A 26,184-nucleotide genomic window follows, 5' to 3' on the forward strand; every position below is an offset into this window, starting at 1 on the left:
GATGGCCGCCAAATGGGTCAAATGTGGAAAAAACAGACCTGTGCAAAATTTCAGCCCAATCGGACTTGACTCAGGGGTGGCTCAAAGCGCTCAAAGTTTCGTTTCCCCCCCAAAATTACCAAAGAGGGGACCTAAGGAAATTGCAAAAATCGAAATTATAAATTTTTTGTAAAATTTTTTACACAGGCATAAAACGTCAAAATCTAGTGTAATCTCGAATGAAAATTTTGTCCTAAAATCGACTTTAAAATTCCAAAAAAAACCAAAGGGCAAAGTTGTTGAAAACATTCTTTGTTTTTCCGGAAATAAAATGACTTTCCGTAATTTAAGCCATATATTCTACGATAATTTTTTGTGATAAAAATAGCATACATTTCTTTGAAAAGTGATGAAAAAAATTATCTTTTTTACATTTCACTTAAGAAAAATCAATAAACATTACCGATATGATTAGGTTTTAGCCAAAAAAAAAGGTTAAAATCAAGAATGTATGTTGACATAAAAAAATACACAAGTTTTCAGCATTTTTGAACTAAGTAAACTGAAGATCACTTTTGATGTGAAATGGGGTGCCAAATCCGAAAATGAAATTTAAAAAATCTCAGTAGAACAGTTTTTGAGTTATGCTCCAAATATGAAAAGTACTCAAATTCAAATATCTCTGACTGGCTGGAATTAATTCGAAATCTTTTTTTTTTGTATCATTGAAGGTGAAAAAATTGCTATCGATCATCTGAACTGAATTTTGATATTATTGTTGATTTTAGTGACTTCATGATAGAAAAAAATATGACGCATTTTTTTAGAGAAAATTTTGTTTTAGTGAAGGTTTTTGTCTCAAAGGTAAAATTGAAACAAAAAATCTGATTATCTTTTGTACTTGGATATCAATTCAAAACAAAGATTTAAAACGGTTATTTAGCAAAATCGGTTGAAATTTGAAAAAGTAATGGTTACTTAACCATAACAGTAATTTTTGCATTTTTGAAGCAAGATTTTTTCAAATTTCACTTTCATATTTAGCGCCCGATTTCACATTAAAAATATAGGTCAGCAAATGAAGTTCATGATTTTTTTAAATTTTGTAAATAAGTGATATTATTATGGTAATACATACAGAATTTAAAAAAAACCGTAAAATCTATGAAAATTTTCATAATTAAGTGTTTTGGGACACAGAATCTGTGATGGAACGTTGCTCGAAATTTTGTGAAATTAAAGATATTTCTGTGATTTTGACAATCTTGCTAAAAAGGAGCCCAAGGAAATTGGGGATATCGAAATCTTAATTTTGATGTTAAATGCCTTAAAATGCATATTTAAAACATCGAGATCTGTTATTATCTAATTTAACATCATTTTACATCGAACTAAAATATCGCTTTAAAACGGATTTCCTTTGGTCCCCCCTCACGGATTTTTTGAAATCCTAAAGCCGGTTTTTAACATAAACGAAATTCGAAATGGTACTTGATTTCGACACTTTACGCATATCTAAGTCATGTGGCATCAAAATTAAAATTTCGATTTTTCGGATTTCCCAAAACCCTCATTTTGGTATTTTTTTAGGGTAAAAAACCGAAACTTTGAGCAATTTGAGGCACTTCTAAATAAAATCCAATTGGATTGGAGTTTGGCATAGGTCAATTTTTTGGCCAATCTTCCAAAATTTATATGGTCAGTTCACAAGATTCGATTTTCCCACACACCCGTTTTAATTTTTTACCCTCAAAAATCACCAAAGAAGGGACCAAAGGAAATCGGAAAAATCAGAATTTTAATTATGATGGCATATGTCTTAAACATGCAAATATCGTCGAAAAATAGTGTTATCTCAAAGGTAAATTTTATTCAAAAATCGAATTCAAAATTTCAAAAATCATCAAGGCAAGGTTGCCGAAAAATTGGAGTCTTCAATTTATTTTACTTAAGAAAAATCATAAACATTTCCAGTCTTAACATGTTTATCCAAAACAAAGTTAAGAATGAAAAAATGATGCTGACATAAAAATTATTATTTTGGAAAAACGTAGAAAATTCAAAAAAATTGTGAATATTTTAAAAAATCCGGTGTTCTGCGACACAGAACCTATGATGGAAATTTGCACCAGATTTCGTGAGATAACAACAGATCTCGAAGAGTTTTACATATTTAAGTCATTCAGCAGCGAACTAAAATATCAATTTTACGGATTTCCCTTGCGTGATTTTTGAAACCTTAGTCGATTTTTGACCTCTTAGGGGTGACTCAAAGCAGTTAAAGTTTTGTTTTTAAGCCTCAAAAATTAACCAAAAGGGGGACCAAAGAAAATCAGAAACATCGAAATTTTAATTTTGATGTCAAAATTCTTAAACAGACATAACACGTCAAAATATTTAACATTTAACTTGAGAAAAATCATAAACTTTACAATCCTTATTGAGTTTTTTCCAAAACAAAGATAAAAATGAAAAATTTATGTTGTTATAAAAACTATTAAATAAGAAATACTTATTTATATAAGTAAAAATCTGTGAATACCGTCAAACGGGGCATCATGCAAAAGCAGGGTTAGATGCAACATTTGTATACCACAACACTCATTCAATTTTTATTTCAATATACTGTAATAAAGTTATCATTGAATGACAACAAATTGATGATGACATAGTTTTTAACGTCGTGAAAGAGTTTTTTTTTTGTTTTTGATTCTCATAAAAATTTAAAAATCAAGTAATAGATGTACAAATTTTTACATTTCTCGATGCCGTAAAAAAACTTTAACTCGTATGACGGATTGGCTTAATGATATCACCTACAAACTTTATATTGTTTTCATTATCCAATGCCAACACTGTTTGTGTATAAATATTTTTCGGAAAATCACCCTATTTTTTTAAATAAACATTTTTATAATTCAGTTAGCTGACTGGGGCAAAATGCAACAAAATTCAAATCAGAACTAAATCTCATAAATCGCATTTCCATATGCTGGAATATGATGGTTTTGCATTATGCGTTTGAAAACATTAAAATTTCATCCATCCTAAGACTTATTCACATGATTTGAGATAATACAATATTTTATAGTATTTTTTTACCCCTAAATATATGCAGCAGATTAACACTTTTTTCATAAAAACATTTTTGATAGAAAAAAAATGTAAATTTTAATTCGAACAAATCCAAAAATTACTGCAATTGGTGCTTTATGCGTTATGATATCACAAATGTATCAGAAACTTTAAATTTTAAAACATTTTCATTTGATGTTTCATTAAATACAGAGTTTGTTGCAACTTACCCCTTTTTCTTAGTAGGGTGAAAATCGCATGTTTTTGTAAATTTAAAAATAACTGGTCAAACCAATAATTTTTCTGACAACGTCAGTTTGGTGTCCCATCAACCTTAAAACTTTTGATGTACAAGAGATATGATAATCTGTTAACATTAAGATTTTAGAAGCCATTGATGTTGAAAAATGTTGCATGTTGCCCCATTTGACGTTATTTCCCAGTACCTGTGTTCTGTGACACAGAATCTGTGATGAAAATTGCCTCAAAATTTTGTGAAATTAAAGATTTTTCTGTGATTTCGGCAACCTTGTCAAAGTTTTAGTACCAAGGAAATCGAAATTTCAATTTTGATGCTAAATGACATCAAGATCTGGTGTCTTAATTTTTTTTTTTAAAAAAACGGCTTTTTGGGACTCGATTTTTCAATAAAACGGCTGATTTTTAGAAACATGTACTTATTTCAGAAAGTCGATTTTTTGCCAGAAATTTTAGTTTGAAATAACAACAGATCTCGAAGATTCATTTATTTTTAAGTCGTTCGGCAATTTTACGGATTTCATTTACGCGATTTTTGAAATCCTGAAATCGATTTTTAACAAAAAAAAACCGTTATAGCACCAGATTTTGATGTTTCCAGCATTTTTAGTCATGTGGCATAAAAATTCAAATTTCGATTTTTCCGATGTCTCTTGGCCCTTCCTTTGATGATTTTTGAGGGTAAAAAATCGAAACTTTGAGCCCTCTGAAGCACCCCTGATTCGATTGAAGTTTAGCTTAGGTCAGTTTTTTTGGGCCAATCTTAAAATTTTATATTGTCGGTGTGCAAAATTCAATCATAACATTTTTCTCATACATCCATTGTCATTTAAACCCTAAAAAATCACCAAGAAGAGAACCAAATTTTAATTTAGATGTCAAATGTCTGAAAAATGCATATATCGTCGAAAAACAGTGTTATCTCGTAGGCAAATAAATTTTGTTCGAAAAATGACTTAAAAATTTCAAAAATCATCAAGCTAAGGTTGCCGAAAAAATTAAGTTGAGTTTTTAAATTTCGCTTGAGGAAATTAAGAACATTACCATCCTCATCCTCGAAAAACGGCTGATTTTTAGGAAAACGGCAAAATCTCAGAAAGTCGATTTTTGACCAGAAATTTTATTCGAGATAACAACATATCTCGAAGATTAATGCAATTTCAAGTCACTTGGCATCGAACTAAAATATCAATTTTATGGATTTCCTTTGGTCTCTGACAAAAAAAAAATTTTGAAATAGCACCTGATTCCAACATTTTACGCATTTTTAAGTCATGTTTCATCAAAATTAAAATTTCGATTTTTTAGATTTCCCTTAGCCATCCCTTCAGTGATTTTTGAGGGTAAATATCGAAACTATGACCCAAGCAACCAAAAGTTCGAAACTTAGGACTTTGTAACTGTTCAAAATGCTATTTCAAGGTCCATAGAACTTCATTTTATATGAAGTTCTGCCAATACAAAAAAAACTGTAAAGTACTGTTTTGGTGTCTGTTTCTACTATCTGGGAACTTTAAAGTTGGTTTGAAGAAAAACAATCTCCTTGTTACGACCATCTCATTTTTTCAACATCAAGTAGCTATCAAAGGGTTGCAATTTATTTGTACAGCTCAATAGTTCTTAAAAAATCTCTATTGCTTACTTCGCAATATAAGAACTTTGAAGAACATTTAAATGCTAAATTCTACTTGTTCCGAACTTCAAATCATGTTTGCATAAACAAACACGTCGTTACTTGGGAAACGACAATGTGAAATACACATTTAGTTCCGGAAAAACTTTTTAGCAGCTTGAAAATGGGAATGTTGTTGAAATTATGATCTGGAAGTATGTAGCTCGATTTTCAAGCGGTGAGCTCGGGTTCGAAGCTTGGTAAGAACATGTTATTTAAATGTGAGTTAGTAACAAATATGGTTGATTGATTTGAATCAAATAAGCGGACTTGAGAAGGCGTTTGAAGCAACGAAAAAGGTATTTTTTCGATTTTTTGTACTGCTTATAAAAGTGTTTTTTGAAGCTGGTGAGAAGTTGTTTAGCAATTTATGCGAACATTTTGTTAACTTAAAAGTTCGTTTAGCTACTTAAAAATTGAGCTGAAAAGAAGTTGTATTACAGTACACGATTAAGCTGATCAAACTTGATAGAGGAATGTTATCCGAACTTTTGGTTGCTTGGGGAACGCCTTGAAAAAGTCCGATTTAGCTGAAATTTTGCACAGGTTAGTTTTTTTGGGCCAATCTACAAAATGTATATGGACGGTTTTCAAAATTTGATCATTCCCCATAAATTCATTGCCACCCTAGAGTACATATTATTATTTGATCAATTTTTACAACGTCATAGATCAAGGATGAGTAACAAAGTTTCCGACACAAAGTTTCAATTTTTGACAAGAACAATATCTACAATTCTGTAATTTGTCAAAATGTTTGTGACGTGCTATTTTTAGAAACTTTGGCGACTGATGTTTATTAATTTTGGAAAATTTTTGGCTTTCAGTCAAATTCTTAAGAAAAACAGCGTTTTCTTATTTGAAACGTCATCGAAAAATCATGCCAAACATTGACAGATTGAGCGTTTATTTTGAAAATAATCAATCCACATTGCCACAGCCATACGATTTTCATAAATCAACTTTTGAAAGCCTATCCCAGTGGTGTCCTCATTAAATTAAGAAAATCCATGAAAGCAGTTAAAAAAAATTCGAAGAACTAAGAATGTTAACTGTAGCTTTTACGAAGTTGGCTTGAAAATATTTTAAATTAAGAGTTTTCATGTGATTTTGACAACCTAGCTCAACATGCAACAATGCAATGACATTATACGGAACTTCAAATTGAGAAAAAAAAATTCACCATTCGTTGAAAAACAATCGTTTCTAATAAAAAAAATATTGAAGGAAATGATGCTTCTGAATATTTGAAAAAAAAAATTAAATCAATTCAAAATTTTAAATTATTCAAAATTTATCCAAATTTATCGATGTCCCTACTCAATTGCGGCTGATGTTATTCACCTTTCATTAAAAAAATGGGGTGAATCGGGACAATTTTTGGACTATTTTCGTAATGTTTCTGTCAAATACAGCTCTTTATGCTCCCAGACAGCTTGAGGTGGTATATTTAATGGACCCGAACCTAACTGAATCTTAGGGAAAAAAGTAGTAAAGGTTTTTACTATCTAAATTTAAACAGTAATTTTTGATTAACGATTAGCGATAAGCAAGTAAAAAATTACCTTAGGATGTCTTTTCAACAAGTTTTTGGGTGTGAGTTAGTTTCGCAACGCGAAATTCTTCTGGTAATTTCAATCTGCACCCTTACACTAATGCCAAAAAAAAACTTATTCTACGGCAAAACAAGCTCTGTATAGGCTTTTTTCAATGGAACAAATGTTGAATGTCAACAGCCCAAATATTTCCAACGATGAAAGATATCATTCTCAATATGGGAGCAGTAAATTGAAAAATTCAAATGACGTTGATGGAACACTCCATAACGCCTGTAAAGTACTTGACGTTGACCGAAAATAAAAAGCCCCACACTTTTTTCTGTGCAGCATCAAGGTATCAATTTAATTACCAGCACCTCAAAAGCGCACAACTAAAAGATTGACATTTCCGTTCGTCACGATGGTATTTCTCAATCGGTGGTGCTTTTTCTGAAAAAAAAAACTAAAAGAGGGTTGCCACCACCCACTCATCTGCTGATATGATTCGATACCCCAGCAATAATGGAGGGTTTGATGATGTGGGTGGTTGGCAACCGTCGCCCGGTGTCAGAAATATTTATGTTCCCTGTCACAGGATCTGCACAGGAAAAAAAACCTTCCATGCATTTGCCACTACTCTACTGCAGGTGTTGCAAACTTACTCGGGTGATACATCAGTGAGCAGCATTTCGAAGGACCATTTTAACGATCCTCGACAACCTGCGGACCAGCAAAATTAACGTCAAACTGACTACTTTCGTTAAGTGCTGTCTCGGTTTCTCAACAGCCTGCAGCCAGCAGCAACAATAAAAAAAGGACTGAAACGTACGAATATGGGGGGGAAAATATGAAGTTGATGATGTTGATGATGATGCTGATGATGATGACGACGACGACGACGATATCGGAAAGTTGATGGCTCTGATGAAAATGAACTTGTCTTCTTGTTCCAGTATTTATTTTTTTTTTTATTTTCATTCTTTTACTGCATTCACCTTCGCCTCGATTCCCAGGTAATAAAAGGCGAGGGAACTTGTCACTTTATTGGCAAGCCAGGTGACGTTTGTTTCTATATAGCGGAGTTTCGCCGAAATGAAAACTGTGTCCCCGAGCTGTCATCGCGAATTGATTGCAATTTTTGCAATTTTCCACTGCTTCGCTTTCCAATCAATTTATGAAACTTCCTACCCGGAATTGCATGTACAGAAAGAGAGAGAGAGATGGTAAAAAACTTAACCCCCAATTTAGCAGATCCGTTTCGGTGCAGTAAAAGCTGATTGATGTTAACATCTTGTGCGTAGAAACCAGCTTCGATAAATGTGTTTGAATCAAGTTTTTTAAATCATATAATGAAAAACGAAAAATAATCCTGTACTTACCGTCACACTAATCCTATGGTTTCGCCCTTTTGAAAATAAAATAAACCGATCAGCCTTCAGTTTCCCTTCCTGTTGTCAATTATCCATAAATTGTAACCCCAACACACTTTCCTCGTACTTCCAAGAATACGTAGCTTTTCGAAACGGAAAATTTTTTTCAAACTCACAAAACCCCCTCTAAATAGACCTCACCACCCCCATGTGTTTTCGTTTCGATTGCATTTCGATCATAAGTTGTTTCATGGGTTCAGAATTTTTTTTTTCGTTCAATTTTCCGTTCATTATCGGTACGTTGTTTAACTTAAACCCATCTTATCGAACTGATCAGTTTAAGTTGTTCTTTGATCCGTTTAAGAGACTTTCTAGAAATTAAAAAAAAAAAGTTTCAACTCTAGTGCAGGCGATGGGGACACAAGTCCATTTCTCCAGGTTTTGTTTTTACTACTATTCCGGTTGAAAAGACGAAAACTTATTGATAAATTAGTGAAAAAAACACCTAAAGGAAGCACCCCACGTGGGAGGGTGAAGAAACTGTTTTCGGAAGCTTAAAACTCTCCGAAAGAAATAAAAAACATCAAATTGATTTGGTTTTCATCAGTTCAGAAACATTGAAAGCGAAGCAATCTTTTTGGTTTTTGATTTCCAATTTTTGTTTTTACTTTTACAGGTTGATAACATTTCGACCACAAGCCACCTATATTTATTGCTATCAGTTCCATTGTAACGAGTCACATCATAATTTTACACAGATTAAATGGAAAAAAAAGTTGAAATATTTCGACGACGATCATCGTAATCCCAGTGCTGTATAGTTGATAAAATAATGTAACTGTACAAAGTTTCGTTTTGAGATGTTGGAAACAAATCAATGAGGAAGAAGAGTGGTCTCGAATCAACAGAAGAAAAAAATACAATTGGAACTGTTTGAGTTTGATAGTATTTAGAGTTTGAAAGCGAATGAAATGAATAAAAATAGACAAAACGTCATAGTGTCATACAGAGAAGAACATTAAAATATTTGTTCGATTCAATGGGATACTATATAAGAGTTCAAAACTTTGTGATAGATCGAAGCCGAATAAAATTAGTTACATCACATGGATTTTGTCAATGTTCTTATTTTCTAGAGAATCTAGAATTTAAGGAGTTTATGATATTTCAGATTTTTATAAGATTCAAGATAAATAATCCAGTTTTTAGGTTTGTCAGATTTCTTTCGTTCGTGTAAGAATTTAACTCGATATGAGTTTAATTAATTAATATTGAGAGTTAAGAAAAAAAATACATCAAATGAATTCTTAAGATTAAGGTATAAGCAACGCCAGATTGAGGGGGGGGGGCGCAATGAGGGTCACTTGCCCCGCCACCCCCGCCCCCTCCCCGGGACAAAGAACCCCTCCGAGGAGAAAATAAAATGTTTTACTCTTACGAATTATCAAAACTAGCAAACTATTTAAAAAGTTTAAGATTTATGAAATTTTATACTTTTGTTCGATCGGAAAAATATGAAGGAAACTTTTTTTTTATTCTAAAAATTTCACCAATTAAAGTTTGAAACATGAATAATCGTTATCTAAATATATGAAAATGAATGTTTGTCTGTCTGTCTGTTCCCTATAGACTTGAAAACTACTGAACCGATCAATGTAAAATTAGATATGCAAGAGTTTTTGGTATCGGAGATGGATTCTAAAATACTTTCGAACCAACTTAAAGGAAGGTACGCTTCAATACGAAATAAATAAAAATATGCCACAATTCGAACAATTTTTGAAAACTTTTGAAACGATTATCGTGAAATTTGTTGTGCAGCCGTTTATAAAACCAGGAATGGTTTCTAAAATACTATCAAAACCTCCCAAATTCATAAACGGGGCCTCCATACAAAATCAATAGAAATATGAAACAATTAGTACAATTTTCGGAAACTATTCAACCAATTAACGGGAAATTTGGTGTGTAATCGTTTGCAAGACTGTGAATGGTTTCTATAACACTTTCAATACCTCCGAATCCAAAAAGGGGGGGGCTCCCATACAATATTCACAAAAAAAATTTACACAATTTGAACAGTTTTCGGAGATTACTGTACTGATAAACGTGAAATTTGGTGTGTAGCCATTTTCAAGATCGAGAATGGTTTCTAGAATACTTTTAAACCCCTACGAATCCAAAAAGGGAAGGTTCCCTAAACAAAATTTACAAATAATTGACAAAAAAATTTCAATACTTCAAAGATTTTTGTTAAAAATTGATACGCGGAAGCGTTTTGACATAATGAGATGATTCATTGAATTGATAAATAAATTTTTACTAAGAAAGATGACATATCGTATTGTTTGACGCTTCCCATTTTAATGTAAAGACTTTCATATTTAATAAATGTAACATAAATATTATGTATTAACAAATCCAATGTGTTAATGTTTGCATAAAGTTGGGCACATAATTTTATAAATATGAACAAGTTTTCTTGTATCTGAATACTCATCCTGCTTCAAAAAGGGGTGAATTTTTCTATAAAAAGGGTTTATTTATTGTATTGAAGATCCCTCCTTTTTTTCTAAATGGTGGCGCCTTCAACCTTCAAGCCTTCAAGTTACGTTGAGACTCAAGACAATCTAGAATACTATGCCATGTAAAACAGTTGTTTCTGATTAATGTTGAAATTTAATTAAAAAGGAAGTTATAATAATTAAAAGAATTTAATAATTTAATAATAATTTAACGAATGTTTTTCCATGGAAAGGGTAGCAAAGTACACCGAATCAGCTAGTGCGTTATTAACTCAAATTGACCATTTTTGAACTTTTATCCCTTTTGTTCTGAATGCCTAATATGGGTAAGCAAACGGTAAAAAAGTAAAGTAACGTTTCATACCTTCAAACTTTCGACAAATATATACAAATCATAATCTTTTTGAGGCGCTAATATTGATTTTGAGAAAATAAAAATTTTTTTTGGTCCTTTTAATTTTGTCGACTATTCCGATTCCGTGGTTTTATTTTGTAATTTGAATCATTCCTTCGAAAGAAGGTAATTGAGATTCTGTTCTTCAATACTAAATTTATTTAAGATTTTGAATCTTTACCAGAACAAATTTATAATTCATTTTCGATATTTTATCTGAGATTTTCTAACTCAAATTTTGAATTTTAAATGCTGGAGCCACTTGCTATTTTAATTTTTTATTCTGCGCAATAATTTGAGTTTGATTTGCTGTCTGGTATGAAATTTTTCAAAATTTATCCTCACTAGCGGTTGAAATATTTTGCGCACGATTTGACCACCGTATTTTGTTTATTTTAGGAATGGGAAATTTATTTACCTTGTGGCCTGTTCGTTGGTCAGCAAGACAAACCAGCCGAAAAATTGATCTTTTTTATCACATCCCCTATTCAGGGATGAGCAACGGCCCGCTCAAATTTCATGAAATTGAAACTAATATTTTTTTTCTATGATAGAGTGGTAATCATCAAAAAGTACTGGCCCATACTAAATTAAAAATTAAATCTTAATTACATCTTGTTCACTTGTATGCAGTTGCATTTAACCCACAATCATTCAGATTACTTTGGCAGCATTGTGTTCTTCAAAAGTCATTATTTAACTATTTTACACTTTAAAAGTCAAATCCATAAAAGGGGGTCTAGAAAGTGAATTAAAAATCGGAAAGCTACAGATGATCACAGGTGTTTTGAAGTCTGTTATTGAGACGATTTTTTTTTTCATTTCAAGCAAAGAAAAACTCACATGAAAAATATGCTCAGCAGATTTTTTTTTTTTTTGAAAATTATTTCATTAAATTTTGAAAAAAGCTTGTTTGGGAAGAAAAATACCATTAATAAGAGGGATTTTGTTGTTTTTCAATATTGACGAAATAACGAAATGACTCAGCATCAAAGTCTTCTACAAAAAATTCGGTATTTTCGACAAAAAGAACATCTGTTATTCTGTTATTCAACCCGAAAAGTTTTTAACGATTATTTGTGATGCTTTTTTCAGATATTTCATAGTAAAATTATGCCAAACATCTTTAATTTTAGTCATATTACTCGATTGAAAATAAGCAACCCTCATTACCAATTTCAAAATATTTTCATGAATCAGCTTTGGAAAGCCTACCACAATGGTATCTAAATTGAGATAAGATAATCCATGAAATTTTAACGAAGTTTGCTTGAAAAACTGTTTATTTTGAAGTTTTCATCTTTTAAAGAAAAAAATCGTGTCTTCGAGGAAAAAATTTAACTATTGAGAGGAAGCGGGAAAAACTATTCGAAAACGTGCATATAAAAAAAAGGATAAAAAGTCTATAAATTTCAATACGATTGACGTCCAACGCTATTTCTTAAATTAAATTATCGCTGTGATTAAGCTCCATAAGCATTTTAAATTGAAATGATGCGGAATTGAATTGATGATGAAATTGAATACCATCAATTCAAACAAAAAAGGTCAAATCAATCAAAAAATTCAAATTATTGAAAAAAAAAATCAAAGTTTAGTGATGTTCCTATTCACCTATATATGCAAACAAAATTGTCGTTTTAAAAAATGACGCTAATTGCACTAGTTTACAGCGTTTTTGAACGAAGCAAGCTGAAGATTATTTTCAATATGAAATCGGACATTGAATCTGAAATTGAAATTAAAAAAAAACTGAATAGATTAGTTTTTGAGTTATGCTTCAAATATGAAATTTTGGAAAAATAAAAAAAAGTACTGCTAGTAATTTTCAAATATCACGGACTGCATAACATAATTTTAAAATCACATTTTTGTATATTGAAGGTTAATAAATTTGCTATCGTTCATCTAAATTTCATTTTTTGCGTATAATCAACAGCATTGTTGATATTAGAGAAATAGTAATAGGAAAAATAATAAAAAATGCATTTGTTCAAAGAAAATTTTGTTTTATCGACAGTTTTAGACTCGATTGTAACATCTTAACAATCGCAATGCGTAAAATGAACTCATGACGAAATTGGCGAAAATTTGGAGCCAAAACACAATCTTTGAACTGCAAAAACTTTTTTGTTTTAAGTGCAATCGTGTTGCAGTCTTTGGGAGAAATATTTGTTTTGATAAAAGCTTTGATGAAAAATATTCCTAAAAAGCAATCAGGCAATGAAGAAAGAAATAATCAATGAAAACCAAGTAGTTTTTGCTTCTCTCAAGTAAAATACCCTAAAATCCCATCCATCGTTCATCGAGTTACCATCGAGTCTGAAACTGTCGGTAGAACAAAATTTTCTCTTAAAAAAATGCATTTACTTCATTAATATCAACAATACTGTTGATCAAACGCAAAAATTAAGTTCTGATGATCGATAGCAAATTTATTCATCTTCAATTTACAAAAATGAGATTTCAAATTAATGTTATGCAGTCCGAGATATTTAAGTACAACTACAACTACTCCTTTAATTTTTTGGAGCATAACATATATTTGGAGCATAACTCAAAATCTGTTATGCTGAGATTTTTTTTTAATTTCATTTTCGGATTCAACACCCGATTATACATTTAAAATTTCGGTCAGTCGATGAAGTTCGCGATTTTTTAAATTTATGTAAACTAGTGTTATTAGTAAATATTATATAAAGTGCGGCCCGCCGACAAGATTTCAAATTCAAATTGCCACGCTTTGCTTCAAAAGGTTGCTCTATTTAAATTGCGCTAGATAAAAGCTCTCACATTTCTTAACTTCATGGAATCAATCATCTTCTCTTTTATTCAAAATTTAGCTCACTGTTGGATTCTCAAGAACATCTTAAACGATTTACCATACGAAATTTGGAAGAATAGTTGATTTCCAACTATTTTTGGTTCTCCCGCTGGGACTTTCCTGAATTTTTCTCGATGCTGTCCAGAAAAAATTGTCAATGAGTTTCTGTATTGGACGCTTTCTCAAAGACTACTTGAAAGATTGTCACCACGATTGTTACACGTATACTCTACATTAATAGGAACCTTCTCTTATAATTTTATCAATATCCATCCATTCATTCAAAAGCTATTCACAAAACAAAGTGTTTCATTTTTTTCAAATACACTCTTTAAAAAGTCACAATTAAAAATAGTTGTTCTAGATCCCCTTAGGGTTTTTGCCAGTTATGTATTTTCTCCTTTTAAATGTGCCAAGTTTATACATGACGAAATTATTGTTTTAAAATTTCTAAATGTGGATTCGTTTATTCTACAACGCAAAATCTACCTGGTCAATCAGCTTCTATATAACCAACAAGGATTAAAATAAGTGTTGTCATTTAATTATGATGTTAAGTGTTTTTAAATTATATAAATCCATAATTTTTACGAGCAAATCATCATTCCAAAGCATATTAAGAAGAATTGAGAAAAGTTTCCTTAGCATTTCAAGATTATTTGCCAAAATACTCGAAACTTAAAATATATTTCTATCATGTTCAAGTCTCAAAACTCATAAAAGGTATTGGAAGCTACAAACACAAAAAAAAATAAATTGAAGCTACAGAAAATTTTATATGTGTATTTCAGACCTCCAAGATTTTGTAATAAATGTCCTTAAAGGAAGTCTTGAAATTGCTAATTGGTGAAATTCTTTAATATAATTAAGAAACACATATTTGAATTTCTGCAATGTTTTTTTTAATAGAACGTGGATCAGGATTTCACAAATATATTTTCATTTTGAATTTATCTCAGAAAACAAGTGAATATTTTTATTGAATCATAAACATAATTCAAAAACGCTTAGGTTCTCAAAATTTTTGAAAGAACGTAGCCATTTTTACTACTACATCTCTCAAGACCCGGTTAAGTTATTCTTAAAGCAATCTTAAATCACAGCGAAAATGTTACAAATAGTAAACTACAAGTTACAGGGATGTTGCCTTTAAAACTTTCAAGTTTCTTGAGCCTTGATTTCAACTGAATAAAATTATCAAGGAAACTTGTTAAAATTTCATCAAAAACATAATCAACGGTCCAGATCTTGAGAAATTAAAAGTTAAACTATGAATTTTCCTGAAAATATGAAAAATTGGGCCTGTTTTCGAATGAATGAAAGAAAACTTATCAGTTCAGTCGAAATCAAATGAGGAAAAACAGGTAGACAAAAACTGTGACAAGGAATTCTCACTTTCCTGAAGAATATTCAGTGTTACTTGATAATATTTTGTTCAGCTCTTTGAAAATATCAAATTGTAACTTTCTTTCAATTCTAAATACTATCAAACCAAACATTCAAAATCGCAAGAAAAAAAAAATCAAACCGACCCATCGAATCCCTCGACACAGAAACGGCTCTGAAATGTTCCCCCTTTTCTCCGCGACGACGATAAAATCTGAAAATATTCTTTATCAAAAAAAAAAACTCAAAATCAACAACAGCCAAACGAAACAATTTTGCAAACTACTCTTGCCATTTTGCAGGTCCCCCGGTGGAAGTTGGTGTTACTATGTATGTGCTGAGTATCAGTTCGGTGTCGGAAGTCCTAATGGTACATAAAAGCGAAAAGCAACTTTCTTAGTCTGCTAAACTGTCTGAGTGACTTTGTTTGTACTTTTAATCACTTACCCACGTATGGAAAGCGCATTTTTTCCTTTTTTTTAATGTACGAAAATATACATATATTTATTTGGAACAGTTTACATCTATACGTTTTACGAACGATTTATCGAGCATTTTTGAGCTGTATTGATAGTAACGATTTTGTTTTAATTTGACTTTGTTTTTGGCCTGGGGACGATTGTTGCCTCGAGACGGGGTAACGATTCCCAAAGCCGAAAGTTAATCAAGTATCGGAAAGTGTGTCTTTGACCTCGGCAAGGCTGTCAACTGCAATCGCTAAACCACTATCTGAAAATTTGACTCGCGATTAAGGGCACTCTTTGCGATGCTTGAAACAAACATATATTTTTCACATTTCTGTTTGTCGTTTATGTCAAGTGTACATTATTCTTGAAAAATAACTGCATAATGGAATATGCTATTTTTCAATAAATGTTTTTCAACATTATAGCCTAAATATACATATATATTTAACCAAACGTGTATACGCTTTGTACATTAGTTTCCGTTTCCGTCTTTTTGTTTCTTTCTGTTGTTTCCCATTTTCAACTTTCCGTTGAAGCCCAATCAAGCAGCAATATTATACGATATAGGAAAACTTCTACCTGAGTGTTGGTTTCTTTTCGAAAGCAATTACTAACTGTTGAATGTTGTTCTGAGACGTTTTGATATTCACATGACCGAAAAGAAGCAGGAACTTCTAACTGGATGTTGTGTAGTTTTGATTTTGATTTTTTTTTCTCTTACTACTTTCTTTATATACCAGTTCGCTTATAAAATAACCCAGAGACTAAGTAGGGGGGAGATGAGCTACACAATACTTCCACCATCTCCCACTCCTCGATTGTCGCTTGAACAAGTCTGAAATGTCAGTTTATCTATGCATATATTATACTTATAACGATAACCTTGCTATAGTAGTGACATGATGCAATCAGCCAGCGTTGCATACAAAACTTACTCCACCCTATTAACCTGCTACGATGAAGTTTGATGGTAGCGAAACATATCGAGGGACAACTCCCAACCCCAAAAGCTGAACAGAAAGGTCGTGAATACAACTTTCTGTCTCAAAATCTACCGTCCCCAACTAAACCCAACACCCTTCAGTCGTATCGTTTCGATCAGATCGAACATAAAGTCTGTTCCGAATCAATTTGCACCATATTCTGTTATCCTTGATTATTCCATGCTGAAGCTTTTCACCAGATATTCACTCTTCATCAATTTCACACCAACCGTTTTTTTTTCCTTTATTTTTTCATTAGTTTGATTTTGCGTCTCACAACCCTGAATACGCTGGTTGTGTGCATGCAACAAAATTAACTCATGTATAGGAGCTTCTATTAGAAGAAAAAACATCTATGGTAATCGTACCGCTCCATCAGCAATATCCTTGTATTTTTCTTTGATCCTTTTACAGAAATTTAACCTGTCGTGGAAGAAAACTAAAAATATTTAAAATTCGATTTAGCCTAAATTTTTTAAAACTATTTTATAAGTATGTTTCTAGCATTATATCGACCATATTGGCACGATCTGTTTCAAAGTATTATTGATTATGGAAACACTATGCATTTCTGTACATTTGTTTGACCTATAAAAAACAACATTCTAAAGAGATTGTATTCGAAAAAATAAATTAAAAATGAGAATACCTCTTCCATAGGGTAAATTATTTTTCACGAAAGCATTGTAATCTACCGCTATAATCATTTTGCTCAACTGGGTAAAATAGGATGACTCGTCATATGTTTACCTAGATCCCCTAGCCCCTGGAGTTTACCTCGGGATCTGACATTTAATACCACTCAGAAAGGCCATGATACATTCCTTTGAAGGTGTAATACCTTATTCGCACTTGTGCGTTCCATGGGAATACTCAGGAACTCCCAGCGTCAAAACTTAAGTGGATGACTCAGACTTCTCGTGATCTGCTCTCCACGAACATCTCCTGTTACGACCTTTTTTTGTAATGACTCGAAGTCTACACGCCTGTCAATACAAATTTTTGGGTTTTAACGCATTCTCGACAAAGACGGCAATCTTCATCGACTTCACCCGGTGTTAGAAGCTACATTTCTCCGAAGATTTTCCTATCAACCTCACGATGTCCTTTGCAACGTCATAACTCAGATACCCACTTGGTCTAAGCACCTCGCTCATTACTACGGCATCCGTAGTGAACACCTGTTTTGCAGGACAGTCGTCCGGCATTCTCTCAACATGTCCTGCCCAGCGTATCCGGCCAGCCTTCACCACCTTCTGGATACAGGGTTAGCCGTAGAGTCGCGCGAGCTCGTGGTTCATCCTTTGCCTCCACATTCCGTTCTCATGCACGCCGCCTCGTCGCTCGAATACTCCGAGTAAAAGCAGGTCCTCCTCGAGCAATAAACATGTCTCGTGCCCGTAGAGAAAAACCGGTCTAATGATCGTCATGTATAGGTTACACTTCATGCGAGGGCTGAGTCTTCTCGACCGCAGTTGGTGTGGAGTCCATAGCAGGCACGACTTCCGTTGATCATTCACCACCGGATCTCACGGCTGATGTCATTGCCTGCGGTCATCATTGAGCCGAGATAGACAAAGTCTTCGACCATCTCCAATTCGTCGCCGTAGATCGTGACCTTGTTATTACTGGACAAGCGAATTCGGTCGGTTTCGGATCCGCAGGCAAGCATATACTTCGTTTTGTACGTATCCTTCCTGCTTCGTGTTTCAGTTTGCGATAGATCTCCCCCACCGCCGTGAATGATCTGCTGACTTTATCAATGTCGTCGATAAAGGAAATCGTGCCCAGCATTTCGCTCATCTTCTAGCGCCACGTTGAACTGCGGCTTTGAAGTCGATGAATACACTTGTTGTTGACTTGTTGTTCAAAGCCTTTTGGAGGATATGCCGTAGTGTGAAAACCGTCGTAGATCGTCCCTCCATAAAGCTTGCTTGATGATTCCCACGAATCTGTTTGCAAGGGGCGTTGGGCGGCGTAGTAGGATTCGGGACATCACTTCTTAGGCAGCATTTAGAACAGTGATCGCTGAAGCACTCACAGTATCTGATATGCAGTAGATCATGCATTATCTTTGTAGCTTAAACCGTGGGATCAAGCTCTGCCGAAAAGATGAGTCTACCATGATCATAGTCCGCCTTTTCTCCTTTTTCTTTTGCAGCTAGCTCTAGGTTTTTCGCCCATGGCTTATTGCTGCCTGACTGCCTGCTGATCGAGTGTCGCTTATCATGCATTGGCGCCTGTCACAGCATACGATCGAGATTTCTTTCACGCTGCGCTGCGACTCGGACAACGTTCGACGATGACGTCATTCTATATCAATTCCATAAGCTGTTACTTCCCACCTGTTTCACAGCGGTAATGGTATAATCTCCTCCCTCCAGTTTTCTTCGAGGGAAACGAAACTACTTGAAAACTTCATGATACAGGAGTAGATATTGTTACCAACGAAGGCGGCGTACCAACGCCGCAAATCTTAAATTAACGTTGAAGCATTAAACGCGGAATTGGACACACACTAGACAGATGCGTCCCAGCGATAGGGTCATTACACAACGTTTGTGGTTTGTTGAAGACTCCAACTTTTATGAAGTGTCCTATCCCCAACCAGTATGTAGGTTTAGTAAGTTGGTACGTTTTCTTTCCAATTTCTTATTTATTTTTCGACCGGGAATAATGTATAGGTTATGTTCGGCTTTCGGTCTTTCGGTCAAGATTTACAACACTTTTTATGTGTTCTTCATCCAACGTTTCGAATTAATATTTATTCTTTTTCAAGGAACTAAAATAAAACATAAAGCATAAAACATATTTCTTATGGAACTAAAAAATGTTCACTTACTCGAACATTCGTGCTATAGTTCGAAACAGATGCGCTCCTAAAGCGTTCATCAATCGTCGGTTTCTGGCTATAAAATTTAAATTTGAAATGGTTCGGCTCAAAAGTGAGGAGGATAGCGTGTAACTTACGTGCCCGGTACTATAATTTGGCCTGGGCGGCGGCGCCTAATCCGTATTCCGAATGACGTCCGAAGCAACACTTTATCCACTCGACTCACAGTTTGTTATTGTTGTTTGGGTTTCTTCTTCATAGCCAGAAACCGGCGCCGATGAGTGCTTGTAAGCAGTCCGAGAGAGTGTGTGGAACACTCCGCCGTAGGAGATCGCTCTTCCGTCTGTGTCGTTCTGTATATTTACGGTATTCGGAGTGCTTTGAATATAGCACATTTCGAGTACCTCTAGATGCCGGCGGTGCTTGTTGGAGTTATCGAGAACGGTGGCTTTGTCGAAGTCGAACATGTGTCCCTGGTTGAAGCAATGTTCAACAACGGCCGATTGTCGTAGCTCTCTGATGGCTGGGTCTGATGCTGTGGACCCTGAGGCGATGATTCGGTTTAATTTGGTGACGTCGCATTTATGCTTGGACATTCTAGTACGAAGTTTGTAGCTAGTTTGCCCAACATAAACTTTTGAGCATGTCTCGTTACGGTCGGATGCGCCTGCGCACGGGATTTTGTACACCACATTGGAACGATCGATCGGTTGTATCGGGTCCTTAACCACCAATTTCGGAATGTTGAACACTGCCAGCTTGGGTGTCTCTTTTGAAGTAACGTCTGTCAAGCAAAATGGCTTAGCTATGTTGTCAATCCAATGGTACTTCATGAAACATCTCTGACCATTTAAGAACTGCATCGTATAGCAGTCCACTTTGTCGTGTTTTTCCCTATCATGCTTCTGACTTTTCGGATCAAACGTTGGGTGCACCTTTCTTCCTCAGACCTGTCCTACAGCTGCTGCCAGTTGGCCAGTTGGTGAGGTCTCCCTGCTCTGTCTCCACAGATTACAACGTTTGTAGATACCTCCTACTTGTTTTTGTATACCTCCCACTCCCTAAACTCCATCTGGGGCTGCAGACCTTGTTCCCACCTCGAACTGTTTAACACACTATCCTTCAATAGTGGAAGGTCTATTCGCACAAGTACGCTCCAAGGCAAGACTCAAAGACGAGACCACTTTCAGCAAAACCTTACTCGTCCTTACGACTCGAAGTCTGAAATCGCCTCTAAAGACTTGAGAACCGACAGCTCCTCGCAATGACTCCAGTTTTCCACATAAACCTCTCCTCTTTGCGATCTCTCCTCTTACGACTGGAGATCCGACCTCTCCTCGCATCGACTCGAGGTTGACGTACACATACCTTTCCTCTGTACGACTCAAGGCCCGATCTCTCCTCTAGCAATTCAAGATCTGACCTCTCCTCGTAATGACCCGAGGTAACCACTTATATTCCTCCTCTGGTTGATTAATGGCATGATCTCTCCTGTTGCGGCTCGAGGCCCGACCTCTTATCGTAAAGACTCGGGGTTGACCCCACAAACCTCTCCTCCTGAAGACTCGAGGCCTGACCTCTCCTTTCACGACTTAAAGCCCGTCTTCTTATCTCCAGAATTCGAGGTTTGCCACCTTTATGCCTGTCATGTGCCGATCGAGAGCAACTTATCCTAGACTCGCGCCTGCCACAGCACCCGCGCAGGACTTCATGCAACTACTCGGAAAATTCCCGTCGAAGATGTCATCCTACTCAGACTCGAATGGCTCAGCCGGCGTCCCGATTGTGGAAAAAACCTTTCCCAACGATTTACACTGCGAAGAAGGTCATGTCTTATATCCGCAGTTTCGGTCGTTGATACTCAGGTACTCAGGTACTCCCCGAAGGTGGAACATTCTACGCACGAACAAGTCATACCCACGTCGATGTGGTCAGTCTACTTCGACCGTTATCAGGTCTTCTTGTATTCCTGTAAGCCTAGGATTGTTTGGCCCCCGCCCATAATGTGCCAGAAGAGCAGCTTGTCCTGGACTTGCGCCTGTCACGGCACACATTCGGCACTTGGAACGCTACGACTCGGATGTTTCCTGACAGTGACGACAACCTACACCGACTCGAGAGGCTCGCCTGGCGTCGAAAACCTCTTGCCTTATCCTCGGATACCTCCCGGCTTTGGGATATCCTACACACGTTCGCGGCGCACCCATGACCTCTTCTACGCAGAAGATTATGCCTTATCTTTGTAGCTTTTATCAAGGGATCGTACGTACACTACTCAGATGCTTCCCGGCAATGGAGTCCTCCTATACCGTTCGCGGACTGCCGATGACACCAGCTCCTTTGCAGGGCAGTCGTGATCCGGGTGAAGCCATCGCTGACCGCATGCTGGGACCCATACATATCCTCTGCACCGCGTTGTATACTGTCATGTCAGCCCACATACGGCAACCCAATTTACCTCCAGGGGATACTTCAGGAACCTAATCCAATAAACATTAATCGGTAGACAGGTAACTCAAATCTCGCCAGTAGAATCGTAACGATCCTTCTCGCGAGCTTTTAACATCTGCCCAGCAAAAATGAAATCGCAGTAGAAATGATAGCTCAAGTCGTTAACAACGCTACTGCGAATCGAAATTCCTTCCAAATGGGTGAAAGGTCGTAAAAATGGATACTTGAAGTCGGTTTAAATCGGATATGATAAAAGTTCGCCATGTTTGCAGATTCTGAATAAGAATTTGCTCAATCGGTTCTCTCGATCACATTCGTTGAGAGTAAACACTTGTGATCTCTTGCATTCTTTCTGTATGTACGTATAAGGTGTCGAAAATCGCCCAATGCGTATAGTTCTTATCGCTTTAGCCTATGTTGTTTTGGATTTGATTGCTAAAGCAGCACTTCCGAAATCTTCATGAGTAAACGAGTTATCTTTATCAGCGTCACAGGCTGTACAAGTTCTTTAGTCATTAATCTCGACTTTACAGTGTCCATCTGCAGTTTTTCTTCTTTTAAGTTTTCCAGTGCCTACACCCACAGAAAAGGTTACAAAAATCCAATGCCTACTTAGCAAACCTCTTTCTCGAAAATGCGCTAAAAAGTGTACTTTACCAAAAATGATATAATTGGAAAAAGACTACTGGTATAAAGAATCGAGCTCCCAAGCAAAATGATGCGTGACCACTACATTCAAGAGAAACAAGAAAAAACATTTTATGGAATTTTCATTCTATTGGATAATTCATCCCAAAAAATATAGTGAGAATCAAACTCACTTCAACATCTCATCCTGGCTTGCCAGTCTGATATCTTACCCAGTGCACCATCTGAGTCGGTTAGTCAACGAAGCTTCATTGTCATTATCTTTCTGTCACTTCTGATTACCTAAAAAATGCACTGCATTGGCCGTCTACCGTTTGGTGTTTTTACTTCATCCTCCTTTGTCGCAATGCAGTGGCGCTGGGAGGAAAATGCTAGTTATTAGAAAGCTTGTCAATGCCGATCCGACATAGAATCTTATACCGATAACTCCACCTCCATGGATCAGAGTCTGATTTATGGGTCACCCACCAATCAGACTCTATTCCAATAATGAACTTTCTTGTAGATGGAATGGGCAAAACGGCTAATTTCAATGAGCGGCTCAGAGCCGTTCGCTCGAATCAAAGAGCCGGTTCATTTGAGAGACTCAAAATAGAACCGTGTCTCGCAGGTCAAAACAAGTTCAAAAATTTAAAAGCGTCTCCCAACTTCAAAAATTTGGCTGGCAGCTCAACACAAGAATATTGAGCAGCAGTTCAATACGACGGTTTGTCCAAGATTCGCTACTTTGTTGGGAGAGCAAAACAGAGCTCTCCACTCTCCACTCTTGCGTAGCGGTTAACTTTTTCAACCAGTGTTGTGTTGAACGGTATGTCACGGCTCATTTTCAAACCGCGGTTCTTTTTTTAAGAGCCTCTCTTTCCATCTTTTCGCCATCTTTAATCTTCTTACTGCTGTTTCTTTGGATAAAATTCAACTCTCCAAAAGTAACTTCATAAAAATTGATCTCTCTGCTTTGTGAATTTTTTTTGTCCACTTCATGCGCTACCAATTGAAATTGAATCCCCAGAAAGCAAAACAATTAAATTTTTTTGCTCAGATATTTGTCTAAGATTGACTTCTTTAAACTTCTTGAAATTATGTGTTAAAAAGATAATTTTCTAAACGGTTTGGGAGGAAGTTTAACAAAGAATTTTTTTATATGAAGAAATTGTTTGTTTTACAATCTTAAAAATTTGCGATACAATCAATGCCTTCTTCAAAAAATTGTAGGTACTTGATTTCTTAGATACAGTAAGTGATGTTTGAACTGCGATTGATAAACGCGGTCTAATTGAGGCTTCTTGGCTTCGGTTTCTAGCGCTGTTTTAATAATGTTAAAAAGAAAGCATATACATAATGTCTAAAGTTTTTAAATCGATCTAGAAACCGAAAACCCCAAAAGTAATCTACATATAATAAAAAACTATGCGAATGATTGATATAATGCTAAACAGAGTAAATTCTCTAGAGAAAAATTACCGATGAACAGATGAACTGATTTAATTTTTGATCGATATTTTGATTAGAAAATAAATTTTGGTTCTAGAGCCCCTAAACTGCTGAAAATATACAGACAAGCTTAAAGTGGTCAAATAAAAACTGCATTTGATACACTTGAAGAGCAAATAACAACCAAATCAGTACTTTCGATTTGAAATATTTTCAGTTTTCAGCCTCTCATCCTAACAGTTTTTGTTCCTCCATCTGCAATAAGTAACCCCCATCTTGTTTTCTCCTTCAAAGACAGTTTTATCAATACCTCCTGCTGTATTGGATTTCATAGGTTTTCGGCAAAGTTCCGATTTTTACTCCCCTCCACCATTTTCATTTCCCAATGAAACCCTGCCGTGTAAGTAGAAATCACTTCAATTTATTTTCGTTCATTGTCGAGGCAGAAGCAGAAGCAAAAAAAGCACACTCCGCAATCCAAAAGCAAAGCAGGATCGTTCATCATGCGGTGATTTTCTTGCGTCAGTCGAGCAAAATGTGCCAAGAAAGAATTCGTTCGACAACAAATAAAAGCAAGACGGAAAGCGAGAGGGATAAAAAACGAGAATCGTTAGCACACAAAACTAGAATCGGGACCCAAGCGAATGAGAAGAAAAAAGGATATCCCAAACCTTCAGCAAGATCAGACCCAGTCAGTAATAATGGGCGTAACGAGTTTACCTTCAACTTCGGGTTTGGTACGGATTTTTTTTCCTTTCTTCGTTTCCTTTCAAGCTGTGTGACTGCCAAGTTGTGCAAACCTTGACCACGCCCCTCACTTTTCACCCTTGGAATCGGCCTTGGACCTTGAAGCAGGTGTTTGATTGATGGCGGCCTCCCCCTCAAGTTGGGTTCAGGTGTTGTTTCCTCAATGAACATGGTGCGAACAATTAATTCGTCAAGTTGTTTTCGATGCCGGATTCCGAATATTATTAATCACCAGGAACTTAAATGGAGTCGCTGACTGATTTGGAGAGTAGTACAAAAGTTGTCAAAATGGAAAATAGTCAGAACTTGGCAAAAAGAAAATTAGCACTTGAGTTCCAAACAGTCAATAGACCATGACCTTTAGAGTAACAAAAAATCCATATGTACAGAAACGAGTACTTTGAAAGCTACTTATTGACTGAACAATGGTTTCGAATGAAAATTGGTATCCCATTTCGTTATAAAATTGTAACGTAAAATAAAAAGAGACAGTTGCTAACGATCCTCGTTTTTATCTTAAGTTTTTACAAACAAGAGTAAAATGATCAACGGTCCTGCCCTGCTTTCAGTTCATTTCTTCATTCATCTACTAGTGGAAACCAAATCAAAATATTTACTGGTATAAACGTGAAAGTTCTGAATTGATGTTGGTAGACATAAAACCAACTTTTTCCCAATTTCTCAGTAAGAACTATGCTGTTTATATCCCCTTAGTGCGTACCTCAGAGTCGATCTTTTATATGGATTTATGTCAGTGATGCGTAAATGTTTGGAAAGTCCAAATTAACAAAAAAAAACATTAAACAAGCTGAAACCAATACAATGAAACAGCAAACCAGCCGCAAATAAATTGACGCGCTAACGAATCCATACGATAACGATATTCTAACAACAACTATTTATATGCGTAACATGTAACGTACTTATGAATTAAGAAAAACAAACCGTCACTACAGGACGTGACCCATTGCCCGCCTGCAGAATTTATCAGTTGTGACTATTTTACGTTTTAATTTTTTTTTTTTTTGTCATTTGTTTCTTTAATCGAGATCATACTCAAACGATTAACTGTAACTTTGTTCGTGAACAATTCGTTTTGTTGTATTTTTTTGTTTCAATGTTTTCAACTCGTTTGTTTGTGTTGGGTAATTTTCCATCTGTCTTTATCGGTTCCGTTTTACTCCAATTGGATTTATCTCTATGTGTATTTGATTTAAATTTGAATGTCTTTATCTGCTTTATCCACATCAAGTTTGAGTTGTGTGGCCAAAACTAATGATCAACCGAACAGTGTTGAAGAAGTTTGCAGATGATATAAGCTAGGATTCGAGTATTTTTTAAGCTATTATCCCTTACGTGATCTTATCAAACTTTCGCCAGTTTCGCTGTTTTCCTTCGCAATTCCATCGTTTCCTATCTGTGTCTACTTTTCTTCTATACTGTACAACTTTTAACTCTGTTTCCGTAAAAACTCTTTTAATTTTCCCAGGAGATTCAGAACAGTGTTGAAATAATGTATTTAACTTCATCGAAACCTTCTTCAAGAACTGAATCCGAATATGTTTTATCATCATTATTTTTCACGCGAAATCCTAGCTACATT

General features: G+C 35.2%; 1 protein-coding gene across 9 annotated transcripts in view; it reads left to right on the forward strand.

Annotated features, from left to right (window-relative positions):
- Positions 1-26,184, forward strand: part of LOC129754645 (gamma-aminobutyric acid receptor subunit beta) — a 307,093-nt gene that overhangs the window by 181,282 nt on the left and 99,627 nt on the right. For 3 of the 9 annotated variants that reach the window (XM_055750816.1, XM_055750821.1, XM_055750813.1), the window contains exon 4: positions 15,324-15,391. The exons of the other annotated variants lie outside the window; for them this stretch is intronic. In XM_055750816.1, coding sequence (XP_055606791.1) covers positions 15,324-15,391 — 68 coding nt within the window. The remainder of the gene's footprint in view (positions 1-15,323; positions 15,392-26,184) is intronic. 9 annotated transcript variants of the gene reach the window in all.

The sequence above is a fragment of the Uranotaenia lowii genome, chromosome 3, assembly GCF_029784155.1.
Source record: "Uranotaenia lowii strain MFRU-FL chromosome 3, ASM2978415v1, whole genome shotgun sequence".
Lineage (NCBI taxonomy): Eukaryota > Metazoa > Arthropoda > Insecta > Diptera > Culicidae > Uranotaenia > Uranotaenia lowii.